The following is a 19,100-nucleotide window of genomic DNA, read 5'->3' as shown; positions in this document are numbered from 1 at the left end:
ACGGTAAAAGCAGTCTTGTATCAGACAGACTTATGGATCTTTAGGGAAGAAATCAAAGGGAGGAGTTTAGGTGGTTTGAGGAGGAACAAGCATGAGAAAATAGAGGGCAAGGGGACAAAAAGGGCTGGCAGTGTAAATAGTCATTGTTCAGTGTGCTTACCTGGCTATGCCCTGCATCTGATCACTGCAGTCTGTCCTGCATTGTTAAATTGCTTTCTAACTCATTCCTGGATGAGAGCTCTCGATGAAGGTGTGAGTGTAGCAACTGCAATTAGACCATGGGTCAAAGGGCCACATGTTGGTGCTGCCAAAGACTGGAAAGAGCACAGTAAGCATGTGACAACTAGCAAAGTGCCTGCCAGGACTGCATCTTCAATCTTGCTACTGATTGAACCGGGGAACTACTTACTGGTAGTAGCCTCCCCTCTTGGGCTGTTGGTTCTACCATGGTCTGCTTTCCTCCACCAGAATTCTTAGTTCACCATTTGACAAAACACCTGAAAAGACTGATGTTTCATCACCAGACAGAAGGAAGGAGATATTCAAAACCCACCTGGACGCATTCCTCTGTGATCTGGTATAGGTGATCTTGCTCTGGCAGGGGTTTGGACTAGATGATCTTTCAAGGTCCATTCCAGCCCCTGACATTCTGTGATTCTGTGAAAATTCCTCCAAAGACAGTCTTGCTCACCTTCTTTCTTCTGCACTGCAGTGCAGCAACAGTGCAACACCAGGCCAGTGCCTTGAGCCTGTGACTGGCCAAAGATAAGGCTGCTCTCAGCTGTGCTTTACAGATGCTACTGATACCAGCTTTGTTTTCACCACTACGATATGATACACTAACAACTTGCCATTTTTCAGGCTGCATAAGCATTCATTTCTTCCTGATTATCTTGAAATGGAATTAGGAGATACCAGTCACAAATATGATGGGTATGTTTAATCATACCTCTCCACTTTCCAAATAATGTTTTTGTGTTAGAGGGCTATTAAGCTTTTATTAAAGTGACAACAATATCACTGGGCATCAAATAAGAGAACTCTGTTTTACAGCATTTTGATCAGAGTTAGCACAGCTTCCTATTTGCTTGTGATGATATGGAAAGCAGAAAATTTCCATCTCCCAGAAAGCTGCACAAAAAGATTCATATTATTACTAGGTTCTTGTTACTTACTAAAACAAAATGCTAATGTTGCATTGAATTAACGCACTAAAGAGGTAAGAATAGGAACTGAGAAGGCAGATGCAAGCTCATGTTCTAGTTCTCTTCAAAGACCAGTCCCAAAGTAACTGGATTTGAGATATGTTAACTGTGAGGCCTCAGAGAGATACAGGATCAACTAGTAGTTCCTGGACTGTGACTTTTTGTCCTCCTCCGTATGTACTTTTAGCAAGAGGTAAGAGAATCAGGATTTGCTAAGGCTTCACAAGTGACAAGAATACATATAACAGCTTGCCCAGCATGTCTGAATGAGAAAAAAGGCCTCATTATGAAAGAACAAGCAACGACACAGAAGTCTTCACTATCCCAGAGGCAGCTATTTCAGAAGATCAAACCTCCTATAAGTGGAGGTGGAGCAAAACTGGAAGTGGGTAGGTTCAGACTGGACATGAGGAGGAAGGTCTTCACCATGAGAGTGGTGAGAGCCTGGAATGGGTTGCCCAAGGAGATGGTTGAGACCCTCATCCCTGGAGGTGTTTAAGGCCAGGCTGGATGAGGCTGTGACCAGCCTGATCTAGGGCAGGGTGTCCCTGCCCATGGCAGGTGGGTTAGATACTAGATGATCCTTGTGGTCCCTTTCAACCCTGACTGATTCTATGATGTCAAACTATGTAACTATGAGTAAACCATGTAAAAGGTTTGAGAGGAGAAAGAACTAGGCCAAGAAAAATAATGCAAGCAGTGTCCTAGAAAGAATACAAAGTGAAGACATCTTCAAAAGCTAGTAAATTTGTACCACATACAGCCTTGTCCTCCACACTTAATATTGAATATATTTTTTTATATATATATATATATATATAATGCTGAAAACTACCCACATCTGAGCTGGTATCAAGTGGGGTTACTGAAAAGGAATAAGGAAACTAAAGACCTTTGAAAAAAAATGGAAAAAAAACCAGAGCCCCAGATATTTTGACACAAACCATAAAACTGATGTAAAAACATCAGCTTTCTTTAGAGTGAACTTTCAATAAATGGTTTACAGAAAGCCACAGAGCTACTCTTCATTGTCAAATCCTATTTAAATCCACATTTCATATGCACACGTATATATGTAAAAAATACAAGGATATTTACACTACACCTATTTTCCCCATAAATTCAGTCATCAAAACTCTGCTACTCATTTTGTCTACATTATGCTGACACATCATTCAATGTACCTTTACCTAGTGTATTTTGGCATCCTGATTCTGCTTTTGATTGTGCTAATTTTGCACTCGAAGGGAGTTATTGTGCAAGTAACAATACTGTTGGGTCTTTCTAAATTCAATCTCTGTCAGATAAGACCAGTTTAGGTATCTTCACAAGTGAAAGAAGACAATGAGATGCATATAAAAACAAATACAGAGAAAGTAAAAGAATGCCCCTACTCTAGGAAACATCTCCACTTCAGAACTGTGAGATAAGATATTGATGAGAAACAGAGAGAGGGCAACAAGAAATGACAGAAAGCAGCATTTTGCATCAGATGTAAGGCAATCCAAAGATATGCAAACAAATCCTTTCGACCCAAATTAAGAGCTTACCTAGGACAATATAGTATACTCCTCAAATAGCAAGCCTCAGGGTTTGCTGTAGTGGGCTCTTTAACTTACATCTTTCACAGCACTCCAGAAGTGCAGCTCTGCTTACCTTTACAACATCCAACAGATCCCTTCTATTCAGGTAGCAATAGTGAGTGCTTGACCTGAAAATCTTGATCTGACTGGGAATCCTATATGTAAAGTTACTTTATGCCACTTTTGTTCATTTCAACAGGCACTGGTAGACTTATTCATAGGTAGTAACTCCCTCTGCACAAATAGATGTCAGTATGCCTGCAAGAGTGGTTATGGTGATATATAGATAGTAAGCTGAAGATGAGCCAGCAGTGTGCCCAGGTGGCCAAGAAAGCCAATGGCATCCTGGCCTGCATCAGGAACAGTGTGGCCAGTAGGACAAGGGAGGTTATTCTTCCCCTGTACTCAGCACTGGTCAGGCCACACCTTGAGTACTGTGTCCAGTTCTGGGCCCCTCAATTCAAGAGAGATGCTGAGGTGCTGGAATGTGTCCAGAGAAGGGCAACAAAGCTGGCGAGGGGCCTGGAACACAAACCCTATGAGGAGAGGCTGAGGGAGCTGGGGCTGTTTAGCCTGGAGAAGAGGAGGCTCAGGGGTGACCTCATTGCTGTCTACAACTACCTGAAGGGACATTGTAGCCAGGTGGGGGGTGGCCTCTTCTCCCAGGCAAGCAGCAATAGAACAAGGGGACACAGTCTCAAGTTCTGCCAAGGGAAGTATAGGCTGGATGTTAGGAGGAAGTTCTTCTCAGAGAGAGTGACTGGCACTGGAATGGGCTGCCCAGGTTGCTGGTGGAGGCACCGTCCCTGAAGGTGTTCAAGAAAAGACTGGATGAGGCACTTCGTGCCATAGTCTAGTTGACTGGATAGGGCTGGGTGATAGGTTGGACTGGATGATCTTGGAGGTTGATTCTATGATTCTATGATATTTGGCCTGCCTCTGCCTAGACATAATTTATTCATGCAAGAGTATGCAGTTTTCAATCAATCAGTTCCCAGCTGGTTCCCTTCTACAAAGCAGGACAGATGACCCAAGTCATTGCAACAGGCAGCAACAAACCCAGGTGTTAGAGAGACCAGAACCAGGGTTTTTTGTTTTCAGCAAAGTATCATAAAAAATAAATTAGGAAGATCCAAAGTGCCTTTAAACAAATAAATAAATAAATACAGACCTCCAGAGGAAGACTTAATTTAAAAATGCAACAGGCTCAGCTACTAAAAATTCATGGAAGCAAAATGATTCAAAATGTCTTGATGCCTGGGGGGAAATTAACAAAAGCACTGGATTCAGCCTGTCTTCCTACTGCTCTGATTATTCAATTCTATCTTCTCTCTTTTTCTTTTTTGAACGTTTCTCCCAGTTATCACTAGATTTTGATTTGCCTGAAAACAAGACTCCTTGCCACTAAAGCTGATTTCCCACCTGAAGATAAGTCTTCCACAGGTATGCCTTTAATAACCAGCTGTCATCAAAAGCTGAATATGATGACAACAGCAGATTGTTGTCCACTACCAGAGGAACTCATATGGATGCTCAGATGACATACATCAACTGTGGTCCAAGTGCTTAGACAGACTTACATATGGCTAAATTACAAGAGTGTTTGAACTCTTAGGAAAGAGAAGATCCTATTTTAATGCAAATGTCCTTGGTTGAGCTGGGTAAAAACTGCCAGTCTCTATCAGAGACTCAAGATATTTTTTCCTATTACCCAGTCTATCTTCAAACTTTAAAGAGCAAAAGAAATTCAAGCAAGAGATGTCAAACATTGAGTCATACAGGATTAAATCTCACATGGCCCTGAAATAGGGTTGGACGAGGCTTTAGTTAACATTGTGAACTTTTCCTGATCAAGCTCTTACTGTGTATTAGGGCTCACAGGTGGATTAATCACACATCAGTCCGTGCTGTAGCTTATTCATATGATCATAGGATCACAAGATGTTAGGGGTTGGAAGAGACCCAAAGAGATCATCAAGTCCAACCCCCCTGCCAGCGCAGGACAATACTATCTAACACAGATCACAGAGGAACACATCCAGACAGGCCTTGAAGGTCTCCAGAGAAGGAGACTCCACGACCTCCCTGGGGAGCCTGTTCCAGTGCTCTGTGACCCTTACAGGAAAGAAGTTCCCCCTTGTGTTGAGGCGGAACCTCTTCTGCTGCAACTTACACCCATTGCTCCTTGTCCCATCACAGGGAGCAAGTGAGCAGAGCCTGTCCCCCCCTCCTGGCCAGCATTCAGATACTTATAAACATTTATCAAATCCCCTCTAAGTCTTTTCTCCGGACTAAAAAGTCCCAGATCCATCAGCCTCTCCTCATAAGCCATGCCCTCCTGTCCCCTAATCATCCTCACAGCCCACCACTGGACCCTGTCCAGCAGATCCCTATCCCTCCTAAACTGGGGAGTCCAAAACTGAACACAGTATTCAAGATGAGCTCTCACCAGGGCAGAGTAGAGAACCTGCCCCCTTCCTGGATACAGGCTCCCAGGGACCACCTCTCTGGGACCAAGAAACTAATGGTTTCCACTGCCCTGCAAAGTAGCATCTCAATCAGCTAGCAGCGGAGCCACCAGGATAGACAGATGATCTATTGCCTACTTATGTGTGCATTTATGGGGTTTTCATGCACAACCACAGGGAACCACATATTGTACGTGGGGGGAAATGCAAGCAACTGCTGTCCATTATCCACAACAAACCTGCACTTATTCAAAATTAAGGCAAAGCTGTTAAGATCCTGCTTCACAATAAGGTTCTCTCAGTGCTGCTGTAATTAGTTCTGCTACTTGGACGTTCTATGTTCACTTCTGGAGCTGCAACATTCTTCCTTCCATCTCCCTGCTCGCTTGGATGGGGTTGAGCAGAAAGCTTCTAGAAAACACATGGAACATCCTTGCCTTTTAATAACTTCTATCATTTGCAAAGTGATGTTTAGTCTTCCACAAATATTTCCACATAAAAATCTAACACAGAGGATCTGCCAGTTCAGGAATATGATTTCAAGTAAGATGGCACAAGTTGAGAGCTGAACAGCTCCATTCTTTGATACGTCCTTTTTACTTTGAGGCCCACATCAACTTCCATCAGTTTTTCAAGTAGAACAGAAAACAATTTTGTTCACTCAAAGAGTCTAGAAGTGAGTATGATCTTTCACTACCATGTTTCACAGAGAAGAAGTTTTCTTCTCTACGTTTATACGGACTTAAACAGATCTTCAATGGCCCAGAGATTCAGCTGGAATTAACAGAAACTAAAGAGTGATAAATGCTATAGAAAAGATTATCAAATAACTGACAATATACTCAAAACCTAAAGTGCAATGTTTCCTTTTTTATACCCAAATAGAAAAGATTTTGATTAAATACCAGCTTAAGTTGTCACTACTCTTACATAAAGTGAGTTGGAAGCAGTTTTCTTTTGTTTTGCTTTATAAATATGCATTTGTTTGTTTGTTTATTTGGGGTTTTTTGCCCTTTTTTTGTTATTGTTGTTTGTAGTGGAGAAGTGCATACAATACCTGTTGTTATTCTTATGTAGTTCTCTAAAGGTTTTCAGAAAGACAACAGGTTACCAGTGAAATATGGTATCAGTTCTTCAAGTTCCTCAGGCATTCTTCTGCAAAGCTATGAAATAATAGTTCATCTCCTCCTTGGAGAAACCCAGCACAAAAATGTCATGTACAACCACTCTAAGATTTTCCCTCCTCCCCCACAGCTTTACATCCCACCCAACCCTTCAATTTCAGATTATTTTTTTTTTTTTGGTAAAGGAAAGAAAAAAATAAAACAAAATAAAAACAGCTTATAAAACAGCAAAGAAAATAAAGTTATTTTAATATATATAGAAAGAGAACAAAATGAAACTTGAGGGAAAACTTACTGGCGTTACAGTTTATCCTGATACAGTCTAGATGGGGAAAAATAAATGAAAGATGAAATTGCATCCTTCAAGGTAACAGCTGCAGACATCCAAAAACAATCAGTCCACCCTTCCGGGGACAGACACACGCAAAGAGATGTGGCCATTTTATACTTCTAAACAGTCTGTACAAGTTCAAGAGTGGGTGTATATGTACAGTATATCCTACATAAATTTCTGATACATAAATATATATATATATACACATATATAGACACACATATATATATATACACATATGTATAGAGAAATATACCAATATACATATATATCCACAAGCTGACACAGAAAGCTATATTCTTTTTATAGAGATCTATGCATCTAAGAGTATCTTCTACTCCAGACCATGAACTGATGTGAATTACAATTCAAAAAAATCTCCCTCAAAATGCAAGTCATACTCCGGTGTCATTCCGCTTTTTAAAGACCTTTAGTCATTTCTATATGAAGCTTGAAGCTCAAAGTCAACCTTTACACTTGGTTTCTTTGGAATTAATTCGTATTGTTCTTGCATAAATACACCATCTGTCCAACACAGAATACCTGTAAAATCAGACCGTGAGATTTGCTGGGACAATATTTAACCCTTTCCAGCTCTCCCAAAGACAGACCCTCTTCTCATTCCCCCAATGCCAGCCCAGAATACTTTTTAGTATGTGCACAGACACATTTGACACTGTCCATTCAGGCGAGGAAAGGGTTAATATACTGCCCAGTTGTGTCCTATCATAAAATGGCCACTTGCAAACAGCTAACCGCACGAACGCCCAGCCCAGATTTCAGCTAGTTCTGGAGGTTGGGAATACCTTCTGGTTTTGGTTTTTGTTTGGTTGTTTTTTCACTTGGGAAGGGAGGATTTCTTTCAAAGGTCCCCAGTCTTGCCAGCTCCTCAAAGCCCAATCTCATCTTGCTGTCTGAACGCTAGAACTGAATGTGATGTCCATAACGTTCAGGGAGAAAATGAAATGGGCAGTGAAGTAGCAGATCTGGGAACCTTTGTGGGTCCTGCTTCACTTGGAGGTTACAGGCAAGGGAGGGATGAAGAGGAGTATGTGGGAAGAAAAATAGTTATGTTTGTGAAATCAGGGTAACTGAGGAGTCCTCACAGAAACATGTTGAAGTAGGAAGCCTGAGCTAAAGGGCTTCTGAGCATTGCTTCTCCCATTTAATGCACTGATGCTCAGCGTATCTCAGGATGCAACCCCATAAGAGGATCTTTCATTTGTAAATACCTACTTACAGCCATGTGAACATCCATTACTGTAGCGTCTGACATGGGTAAGAGCTATCATATCAGTGCTATTGCACATTTTGAGCCATGTTGACCTTCTCTCAGGAAATCAAGGTCAGGAATAATAGCACCATGTTACTGGACACCCTGGCTGGACCACTAAAGCAGGCACAGTCATTTATTTAAGACAGAGATATGGCCCAGCAAGAGGGACTACACAGAATGGCAGAGAAACATAATAGTGTTTGCTGCTTAACTGGAGCAGTTTTATGTTTTACTCAGACAGATGTAGAAAAATTGTTACATCATCTGAAAATAAAGGCAGCTCTTGAAAAATAAAAGAGGGGAGGGAGTAAGAGTCTATAAAATCAGTATCTGTAATGAGCAGGGACACACCAATCAGGAGTAGCATATCCAGAGAGAGTCTGTTTGCAAGCAGACCTTCTCTTGAGAAAATCTGGGTTTGGTTTTGTGCGATTAGGTTTGTCATGTGTCGTCAACCGCAACAGAAAAGTGGGAGCAAACAGCCCTGGAGCAATCGGTACAATCACCATACAGTGGTGGCTATATCCCTTACAGGAGTTGGGTCAGGTTAGGGATGCCCTGAAGTACGTGCTGGGGAACTTCCCTCTGTGACCTGATAGAGAGTGAGAGCAAGAGTGAGAGAGACTCCCAAGTCCCACTGCAAGTGAGATTGAGAGTTGTCATAGTTGGAACAACAGGTGAATTTCTTATGGGCTAAAAAGTACCTGTGCTGGAAAAGGAAATATGGCTGGTCCTCCATAACACTCATCAGAGGTAGAGACTAAAACTGTTGCTGTGATATTTGTGTTGGCAGTTCTGCATTTTAATCCTTTTTTTTTTTCAGTGATACTAAAATAACTGCATGTCCCAGGGCTTACCCTAAGGCTGAGTCACTGACTGCCCCAGACGAAGGGACCGATGTATCAAACTGAAAACCACTGTAGCCCTTATTGTGGATGCTAGATTTCTAAGGGCAGTGAAGAGATCCGGCCACTGAGAAGGATGCCCTGATGACTACCATAGAACTATCAGATCTCCAGACTCCATGTGAACAAAGGCTCTTCAACACCATGCAATGGACTGCCAGCAGAAATGCCCAAGTGTGCTGCAGAAGAACTAGCCCAGAAACAAACTCAGTCCAGTTGGGTCAGTGGGGAACCCGTAAGACAGCTGAATGAGTGCATCTGTGTGACTACTACATTTGCATCATCATGCTCTCCATACTACCTTCAAAGATCAAATACAGGGGTTTTTGTTCATTTCCTTTCTGAGCCTTGCCCAAAGCAACACAAGAACATTTCCAAGCATGAATACATGAAGTTGTTTCCCCTCTCTTTCAACAGTCTTTAGGAAGGAAGAAAATGCCTATTTTCTGCTAAACTAGTAAAGCACTTCCAAAGCAGAAGATGCTTTCCCTGGTAGTAAGGTGCAAGTTTAGCCTGATTGTTGTGCTCCAAACAGCAGCAGCTGGGGAATTCCAACTTGCTCAGGATTCCTTCTGCACAGTACCAGGGCAATAAGATTTCCGCTATTAGTTATCTGGGGCTCTCAACTCTATTATCAGCTTTTACAGATGAGATATGCTTTATTTTGGTATGCCTGCATTCCTAACTTAAAAGAGATTTTTCTCTTTCTTTAAGTTTTGGAGATGAGTATGCTTCAACAACTGTAAATCCAGCCTGATATCATCCAGTTCAGCAACTGGACAAGGAATCTGGAGAACAGCAGTAAAGTGAAAACAAAGTCTGTAATTGCCTGGGAAGGAGGATGAGCTGGAAAGACTTTCTAAAGTTGCTTTCTTTACTATTCCTTACATTAACCAGAAGCTGCTTCCTTATTACTTGGATGGAAGGTTTTCCAGAGCCCATCACAAAGACTCTCTCCTTGCAAAAGGTTAAATAGTTGCACTGCGATTAGCTAGCACTAGGATTTGTTGTTTGAGTAGAGATTTTTCAGTAGCAGACAAAAGTCTCTGTGAATTAGGTTCCTTACCATTTATATCTTTGTGCCTGGGAACAGTGAGATTTATTTGACATTACTAAGACAACAGGCTGTTTTCTCCTCGAATCAGGAAAGTCACCTTTGCCGTGTGAGGACAAAGTGTTTGCTCCTTTTGATGACCATCCACGAGTGCTTATGGAAGAGCAGTTTAATGCCAGACTAGAACACTACTGATAATTATTTCCTGACTGTTTCTAAGTTTGAGGTTGTTTCCTACAGGGAAACCAGATGAGGTCCTGTGTGGCTCCTTACCTCTCTCCTACTTAGATGAAGACAGACTCTGCACTCATCTGTAGCTGTCAACTGACAAGCCTTTCTTCATGTTTATGATTGAAAAATAACCAAGAGCCTTTGTATGCACCAACTACAGGGAAAAAAGTATTAATGATAAACAGCGTGAGTGGACACAGGCTTGCAGGTTTGAGTGTATGATTCGCACAAAGGAAATCTGGGCATAAAAATTTCCATATGTTTGAAAAAAGAAAAACAGAGAATGTGCCTGTTATGTTTGTGTGTAGCAATGACAAAAGAAACTTTTCTTTTTGGAGAGGCAAAGATGTCTTTGACAACCTCCACGAGATATTCTAGAAAAAGGCAGGCAAGAGGGATGATAACACTTCCTGACAAGAGAATGGACTCAGATTACAGGAAGCAGAAAGTATTCTAGTCACCAGTGAGCTGAAGATAAGCCAGGCCAGGAAGAAAGAAACTGAACTATTCTTCAATAAAGTCAGTGACACCATGTGTCTCCCACTCCTCAATGGAAGAAAGATGCTTGAGCATGTCCAGAGAAGGGCGACGAGGCTGGTGAGAGGCCTTGAGCACAGCCCTACGAGGAGAGGCTGAGGGAGCTGGGATTGGTTAGCCTGGAGAAGAGGAGGCTCAGGGGAGACCTTATTGCTGTCTACAACTACCTGAGGGGAGGTTGTGGCCAGGAGGAGGTTGCTCTCTTCTCTCAGGTGGCCAGCACCAGAACAAGAGGACACAGCCTCAAGCTATGCCAGGGGAAATTTAGGCTTGAGGTGAGGAGAAAGTTCTTCACTGACAGAGTCATTGGACACTGGAATGGGCTGCCTGGGGAGGTGGTGGAGTCGCCATCCCTGGGGCTGTTCAAGGCAAGGTTGGACGTGCCACTTGGTGCCATGGTCTAGCCTTGAGCTGTGTGGTAAAGGGTTGGACTTGATGATCTGTGAGGTCTCTTCCAACCCTGATGATACTGTGAGACTGTGAAAGAACGTGAAGGTGGCTCTCTGTATCGGACCAGTCATTCTTTCCCTTTCTGCACATCTCAGCATCAGAAACTACTCCAGCGTATGTTCCAAGCCACAATTTACTTAATTTCTCTCTCTGTCTCCTTCTGCTTTAGTCCCATTTCTTCAGAGTCCTTCTCTACAGAAGTGAGGTCTGTATCACGTTTGGAATTCTAATCTTCACACAACAACTACTCAAACTACTGTGAGATGTGCTGTCAACATGCAGATTGTGGTGCCTCGGGCACCCACGTGGAAAAGGTCTGAAACAGCTCCCTCACCCCTCTTTCTTAGAGAATTATTCATCACTGGTCTTCCTTCCCCTCCCACCATAGCAAGCACCCAGCTACCCATGCCTGCTGCAGGATCTATCTGTTTGTGCCCTGTTTGGTTTGGACACTAAGTGCTGAGGAGGTGGGTGGGATATGCCAGCCCCTGCAGGCTGCTCTGTACGCTCTGTTCTCAGGGCTGTTTGCTGTGCGGGCCGCAGGCTTCAGGCCTTTGAAGGGTTGAATACCATCTTTTGATTTACTATGGCTGATGGGCTATGGGAAAGCTTTACAACTGAAAGGCACAGAAGAGTTTTTAAAAAATAGGGAAAAAAGGAAGAAAAATAAAAGAAATAAAGAAAAAAAACCAAGAAAAATCAAGATAGGAAAGACCTCAATAACCACACAAATGATAATAAGTAATCAAATGGGACAGATCAAAGAAGAGAAGAAAGAGACAGCTCTTAGTAATACTATTAAATGACTTATAAGAAAGGCACAATTAAATAACACCACTCAAAACAGTCTTTTGTAACACTCATCCTTCCTAGATTAGACACTCGAGGGCATACTGGCACGTAGCTAGTCAGCATCAGCCATACTCAGGTCTTTAGAGGTGGTGGTGCTCATGACTGGTTTTTGCAGATAAGGGGATTTTGGCAGGGTCAGATAATGAAGATCTGCTTCTCATTTGTGACATTTTGGCCATGAACAGTCTCCTTAAAGAGTTAGATGTTGCTTATAGTAAACAATTGAAAATTAATGAGTCTGGTAAGGTTATTCTTCCTTAAATTCTGTTTCTTCATCAGCAAGGGAACCTTGCCTTTTTTGATAGGAGGAGTCTTGTTTCGAGGAATGTATCTGACAGCTTTATAAATCTGAAGAGGGGAGAGATGGAGCTCAATCCAAGATCCAGAAGTCTAAACTACCCTTCTTCTGAGTCAAATATAGAAGAGTGCTGACAGTTTTCCACTGATGCAGCCTGTAGTCATTTTGGGGAGAAGATTCAACCTCACAAAATTTCCCTGTTGAAAAGCTGGCAAATCTGCCATATACATTACTTCAGTACCTGGAACTGCACATAGCCACACACACAAAATCACCCTCAGTTAGCACAGGGTTTTGTCCCTGTATTAAGCCACTAATGGCACATCTCTTTCCAGACTCATCTAGACCATATGTCAGTTCTGGAGCCAGTCCACCAGGGTAGCTGCTGACACAACAGACTGCAGCAAGCGTTAAAAGTGACAAGTACCAATCAGGCACACAATGTGTACAGGCCCTGAGGGAAAATATTGTCTGCCAGTATGATATAAGGAAAACAAAGAGCAAACTGTAAAGCTTCATAAGTATATTCAGGGTGATCTATACTCTTTGTATTTACCTAGAGTCTCTAAGTCTAGGAGGCCAGTGCCCAAAAGGAGCAGTTCCCCTATTCTCACTGATTTTAGAGAGGGAGAAGAATTGAACAAGTGGTACCTTTCTCAGAAGAACAAGTGATAATTTCTTTATGAAGTCTGGTAGTTTTCATGCTGTAATACTTTTTATATGGGAGTATCAAAGGCAGCACTTATTAAATCATTGTCACACCCTTGGCAAGTGTGATGGTTTGGGGGTTACCCCACCCCCCCACACTTTTGTATTTGCCCCAGCTAACTCTCAACAAAGAGAGAAACCAGGGTGTGCAAAGTAACAGAACTGTCTCTGGGTTATGAGGAGGTAATGTAGAGCTAAGCAGATATTCATCTACTCCATCACTTCCCTGACAGAAGCATGACACTACCAGTCTTCCAGTGATTATATTTATTCTCTGAGAAGAAAATGGCTAACAATAATTGCCAAGACAGGAAACTCTGTGTGTGTGTATGTATGTGTGTGTGAATCTCATTGTTCCAGATTATTAGCACTAACTGTATTAGATCAAAAGAAACATAGGGATATACAGACATACACTGGAGTTTTGTGACAGATGCTTTTTGCACATGTAAGGATACTCAACAGCAATTATGTTGAGTTGTTCTCCAGAGAAATCTTACAAATCTATGAAGTTTTTCTTCACTTGCAGTTAATATAGGTGAGATAGCTATCATCAGAGTGCTGTTTCTCTCTATTTGAGAAGTTATTGCCATAGCTGAAGTTCATCTACTTCCTCTCTCCTCTAGGCAAGTCTGTGCTCCTGTGCTAGCAAGACACTCAAAAGTGCTTTAACTCTTCTTCAGCCAAGTTAGATCAGAGCATACATATGCCTCCCAAACAGAAATTCTGTAATAGTTTAGACAGAGACTTTGCTTTAAAGAGATACTAACTTGTTTATATACCTCTTCTCTTCACTTTTTTATTCCAAAAGCAGCTATCAGGGTCTAACTTGAGCTTTCAATGCCAAAAAGAAGCACTTTTAAGAAACAAGTTAGTTCTAGAGTACAGTTGCTGGACAGCATATTGCCCAGATGGGGACGAGGAACCCTAAAATCACCACACAAGCTCATATGCGGTGCAGCAACTTAGAACTTTGAAAACTGACACAAGCTTTCACAAACCATGCACAAGTCTTCATATAGGCTATCCTATATATAAGAAGAGGTTTAACATTTTGCACTATCATAATAGCTCTGCCTCTTTGACTCAAAAATCTCTTCTTACTTAATACTCCTGGATTCACATGAAGTAACATCACTGAGAAGTTGAAGAGAGCTTCATCTTGTGTATTTACATTGCTTAATAAGGCTGCTTGTTATTCAGCGCAACATTTAAAGACTGGCAAGAAAATGGATTGAGGTTAATATTATACCAGATTCACTTCAATTTATGGGTTTTTTTTCAGTGTTATTATTGTTGGATTTCTTCCTAATAGCTTTGTTTTATTGTTTTCAGGGAAAGTGTAACTCTAAGGAGACAGAACACAACCCTCTGGGATGGGGGCTGCACTTTCACTGTCACTGCCTTCAATTCAATGAAGACACAATTAAAAAAACCAACAACAAAACAAAGCAAAAAACCACCAACAACAGATGTATAAGTCCTGAGGGCTGAAGCATAGAGCAATTAGAAAAAAAGGGGGAAAAAAACACAAATGAGTAAAATAGACCAAGTTGTATCAAATGCTGTCAAATTCTGCAAAGGGCATGGGATTCACAGGACTTCTGTTTGCCACCATATCTACTTCTCTTCCCTCTCACGTTCCGCTTTGACTGTTTTGAGTGATGCTGGATGAATGAGGGATGTAACTGATCAAAAGATGGACCAAGCAGCATGTCTCACACAGAGCTCACCAATCCCAAGAAAGGAAACTTAGGGACTTAAATACTTAAAACCCAACACTGTCCATAACAAAGAACTGACAGCAAATCTTCATGCAGCAATGCAGAAGAGAATTTCTCCTCACGAAAAAATAACATTATGAAAGTCTCAGCAGTTACTTTGGAAATCGGTCCAATCAAACCAACAGAAATGAAACAAAATGACTAAAAAAGAAACACTAATCACAAGCCCAAACTAATAGAGAAAGGTCAGTGGAAGATTTTTATACAATACCTAAATTGACCATCAGTTTGACACGGCCTCCATCCAGCTCCAGGCGCAGAGTGTCAGCAGAATCTCGTGAGGTGGTGGCCATCAGCAGCCCATAAGCACGCTGGGACATGAAACGGAAGGACACATCTTCTGCTTCTGTGTGCATGACCATAGGCATGATGATCTTCATGTACATGCTGCCATCATAGCTCAAGATAGAGGCCTCTGAAAGGAATCAGCAAACAATTGCAAAAAATGAAATAAGCTACACCTTTGTGCAATCTTAATTCCTGGAGAACCCTGACATCTGCCACAGAGTACTGTGAAATCATAACACTCACTACAGAAAGCTATTTCACAGAGGAAAAAACACAGCAGTTGTTGAACTGCACTCAGCAACCCTATGTAACAAATATGAGCAGCAAATAAAAAGATGCAGCATTCACCATAACTGGATGCAGTAGTACCCATGGAGACACAATCCCCAAGGGATGTGTGTTAGCACAGGGCCCTTTTGTGATAATGAGCTGGCAAAGCCTCTGTTTTTCACACCTTCCAGAAAGTGCAATCTCCTCCATTAGTCCAGCCTTCCCCAGCACTAGTTGTAATGACTACTTTAAACAATGTCTCCAGCACTTCTACTAGAGCATTTAGTCTTGCCTTTGAAGGCTCGGAGTTCCTATTTTTGGTACTGTTAAGAGCTATTACTTATTTACAAAATAATTTCATTCCATTGCTAGCACTTCAAAGAAAAACAACTGCATGAAGCAAGTTTCCTAAAAGGTCTTTTCTACATCAGATTTGTACTGGTTTGTGACTTTTACACTTTCCCCCTCCTTACTAACTACTAACCTCAGTAGAATGCTGATGGCACAACCAATGGCACAGCAACATAAAGGAGAAAAGAAAGACACAAAACAAACTCCACTGCAAGTTTAATTCAAACACTGAAAATGTCAGAAAGAGGAAAGGAAGCAAAGGAATGAAATTTTATTTTTCTATCATCTCTGGGGATGTCAAAGAAAATGGGAAGTTTACTTTAGTTCTAGAACTAAGTTTAGCTAAGTTCTAAAACTTAACACTGTTTGTACAGGGTCTTGCCTGCAGAAACTGATATTCTTCTCGAAGGAGGTAGAATGAAAGCCTTGTGATAAACTGGAGCAACAATTACAGAACTGCAGTAACTGTTTTGGATCAGGACTATGATTCAACCTACGTAACTATGTAACCAAAAGATTCAAACTATGTAAGCAAAAGAAAAAGAGGAGGGTAATTGTTATTGGTGATTCTCTTCTGAAGGGAACAGAGGGCCCCATATGCCAGCCAGACCCCTCCCACAGGGAAGTCTGCTGCCTCCCTGGAGCCTGGGTCAGGGATGTTACCAGAAGGCTGCCTATTGTAGTGCAGCCCCCTGATTACTATCCCTTGTTGGTTGTACAGGCAGATCAGAGGTCTAAAAGCAGTTAAAAGACTTCAAGGCACTGGGAAAAATAGTTGAGGGATTGGGGGCGCAGGTAATCTTTTCATCAATACCCTTAGTTGCAGGTTGGAATGCCAAGAGGAACAAGAAATCAAGCCTGATTAACAAGTGGCTCAGGGGTTGGTGCCATCAACAAAATTTTGGATGCTCTGATCTTGGGGAACTTTATATGGCCCTGGGTCTGCTAGCAACAGATGAGGTACATCTGTTTCAGAGGGGGAGAGAGATCCTGGCACAGGAGCTGGCTGGGCTTGTTAAAAGGGCTTTAAACTAAGCTGGCAGGGGGCTCTAAACGCAACAGCACTAGAGACAAACCGAAGGAGACTGAGGGTAGTAGGCCAGAGATAGGGGCAAAACCAGCATCCCAGCTGAAGTGTACACACACTAATGCGTGCAGTGTGGGTAACAAACAAGAGGAGCTGGAAGCCTTGGTACAAGAGAAAAACTCCCATGTTGTCACCATCACAGAAACATGGTGGGATGACTCACACAACTGGAGTGCTGTAATCAATGGCTACAGACTCTTCAGGAGAGACAGGAGAGGGAGAAGGGGTGAAGGAGTGGCCCTATACATTAGGGATGCTCTGGATGCCATGGAAGTAGAGATTCAGGATGATCAGGTTGAGTCCCTATGGGTAAGAATTAAGGGGAAGGCCAACAAGACCGATATCCTGGTTGGAGTCTGTTATAGACCACCCAACCAGGAAGAAGAGGTTGATTTGTTACTCTTTAAACAACTGGAGGCTGCATCAAGATCACTTGCCCTTGTTCTGGTGGGTGACAACAAATCTATGTGACTGACAGATTGAGATAATATATCCAGAGAAGGACGACAAAGCTGGTGAGAGGCCTGGAACACAAACCCTATGAGGAGAGGCTGAGGGAACTGGGGTTGTTTAGCCTGGAGAAGAGGAGGCTCAGGGGTGACCTCATTGCTATCTACAACTACCTGAAGGGACATTGTAGCCAGGTGGAGGTTCTCTTCTCTCAGGCAACCAGCAATAGAACAAGGGAACACAGTCTAAAGTTGTGCTGGGGGAGGTACAGGCTGGATGTTAGGAGGAATTTCTTCACAGAGAGAGTGATTTGCCATTGGAATGGGCTGCCCAGGGAGGTGGTGGAGTCACTGTCCCTGGAGGTGACTTAGTGCCATGGTCTAATTGACTGGATAGGGCTGGGTGATAGGTTGGACTGGAGGATCTTGAAGGTCTCTTCCAACCTGGTTGATTCTATGATTCAAAGCACTTTTACTTGCAAAAAATACAATTCTACATAAATATACTAATGTATGAATCAGAGCATCCCTCCTCCAAACAGCCAACCCCTATCAAAGACAAAGCTGTAGAGATTGTTCCATATAGGGTATCTACCACAAAACTACATATGAAAATCCCAAAGGCTGAAAAAAAAGATCCTCTCAGGTTGCTAGGCATGTGGAAGGATTGCTCTGTAAATGACTCTTTCCAGTGCCTCATCCACTTTAGCCATGGTTTCCTCAAAAGCTTGGATTTCTCACTAGGCACCACACATACAGCCCGGAAAGCTATCGCACCATCTAACAACCAAAACAACAGGTAGCTGGAATCTAGATGTTCTCCTTATGCTTCACCCCCTTGTCTCTTATTTTCCAGGTAAGCCACTCATGTGGACAGGAGTGGCCCTTCTAGAAGACAACAAGTTTGGCAGAGCATCTTACATCTGAACTTACAGTGAACTTACATCTGTTCACTGCCTAAATGTTAGATGCTAAACTAAAGTAGTTAGAAGGGAAACTGAGGAATGGCATATCTCCATGCTGGAAAGAACCCATGGCTCTCTCCACAATAGCCACTATCAGAAGTGCACTGTGTAATAAAAATGCAAATGAGGTGATGAATAAGGATATAAGTACCACGCTGATAAAATGACAAGAGGACATATGCATATGGCTACTCCATCTCTGGTGGAGATCACTGTGGCTGTGCTGGTGCAGTAACCCACTGGACTAACAGCTGCTATGCAGCACCTCACTGGTCATTGGACATATCAAATCATTCAGAAGAAAATGTTTCTGGGAGCACCATTGAAGTCAGATGCTTGTGGACAGTATTCCTATTTACTAGATTTCTTAGCTTCACTTCCCACAAACTGTCAAACTATCATGGTCTGTACATCCAAAGCTCTCTATATGCAACACCTGCTCACTCAGCCTTATACAAGCTTTTGGGTACCAGCTGTCAGTGCTGTCCTGGGGATTCACTTTTGCTTGGCCAAGAAACAGAGAAGCAAAGAAAGCTTCTTTTTCAAGGTAGGGAATTGGTTTCTTCTTTTCAAAGCTCAATTCCCTTCCCTCTCACGTCTCCATCTCTTACTTGCCACCCACAGCTGCAAGCTGGAACTAAATGTACTGTATATTATACATACACTCAAAGGCAATGTGTATGTACACACAACCCCCCCCTGCTCTCTTTCCTCTCTCTCTCTGTGGATTGTATTAGAAAATGCAGTCAAGCATGAAATGGCTCTTTTGACGCCTTCAGCTCAGATGTGCCTTGCATGAAACAGATGCTTGCCCTAGCACCTGAATAGCTATGAGGAGGGAGTTGAAGGGTACCAAGACTATGAGTAGAAGTAGCTGACAC

General features: G+C 42.3%; 1 protein-coding gene across 30 annotated transcripts in view; it reads right to left on the bottom strand.

Moving 5' to 3' along the window:
* Positions 1 to 19,100, bottom strand: part of NRXN3 (neurexin 3) — a 1,092,565-nt gene that overhangs the window by 681,295 nt on the left and 392,170 nt on the right. For 27 of the 30 annotated variants that reach the window (XM_064150720.1, XM_064150904.1, XM_064150893.1 and 24 more), the window contains 2 exons: positions 15,021 to 15,224; positions 6,676 to 6,702 (listed from right to left, as the gene is read on the bottom strand). In XM_064150720.1, coding sequence (XP_064006790.1) covers positions 6,676 to 6,702; positions 15,021 to 15,224 — 231 coding nt within the window. The remainder of the gene's footprint in view (positions 1 to 6,675; positions 6,703 to 15,020; positions 15,225 to 19,100) is intronic. The other 3 variants (XM_064150796.1, XM_064150738.1, XM_064150768.1) reach the window with 1 other exon arrangement.

Source organism: Pogoniulus pusillus, chromosome 1 (assembly GCF_015220805.1).
Source record: "Pogoniulus pusillus isolate bPogPus1 chromosome 1, bPogPus1.pri, whole genome shotgun sequence".
Classification (NCBI taxonomy): Eukaryota; Metazoa; Chordata; class Aves; order Piciformes; family Lybiidae; genus Pogoniulus; species Pogoniulus pusillus.
This window is presented reverse-complemented; position numbering and strand designations above follow the sequence as displayed.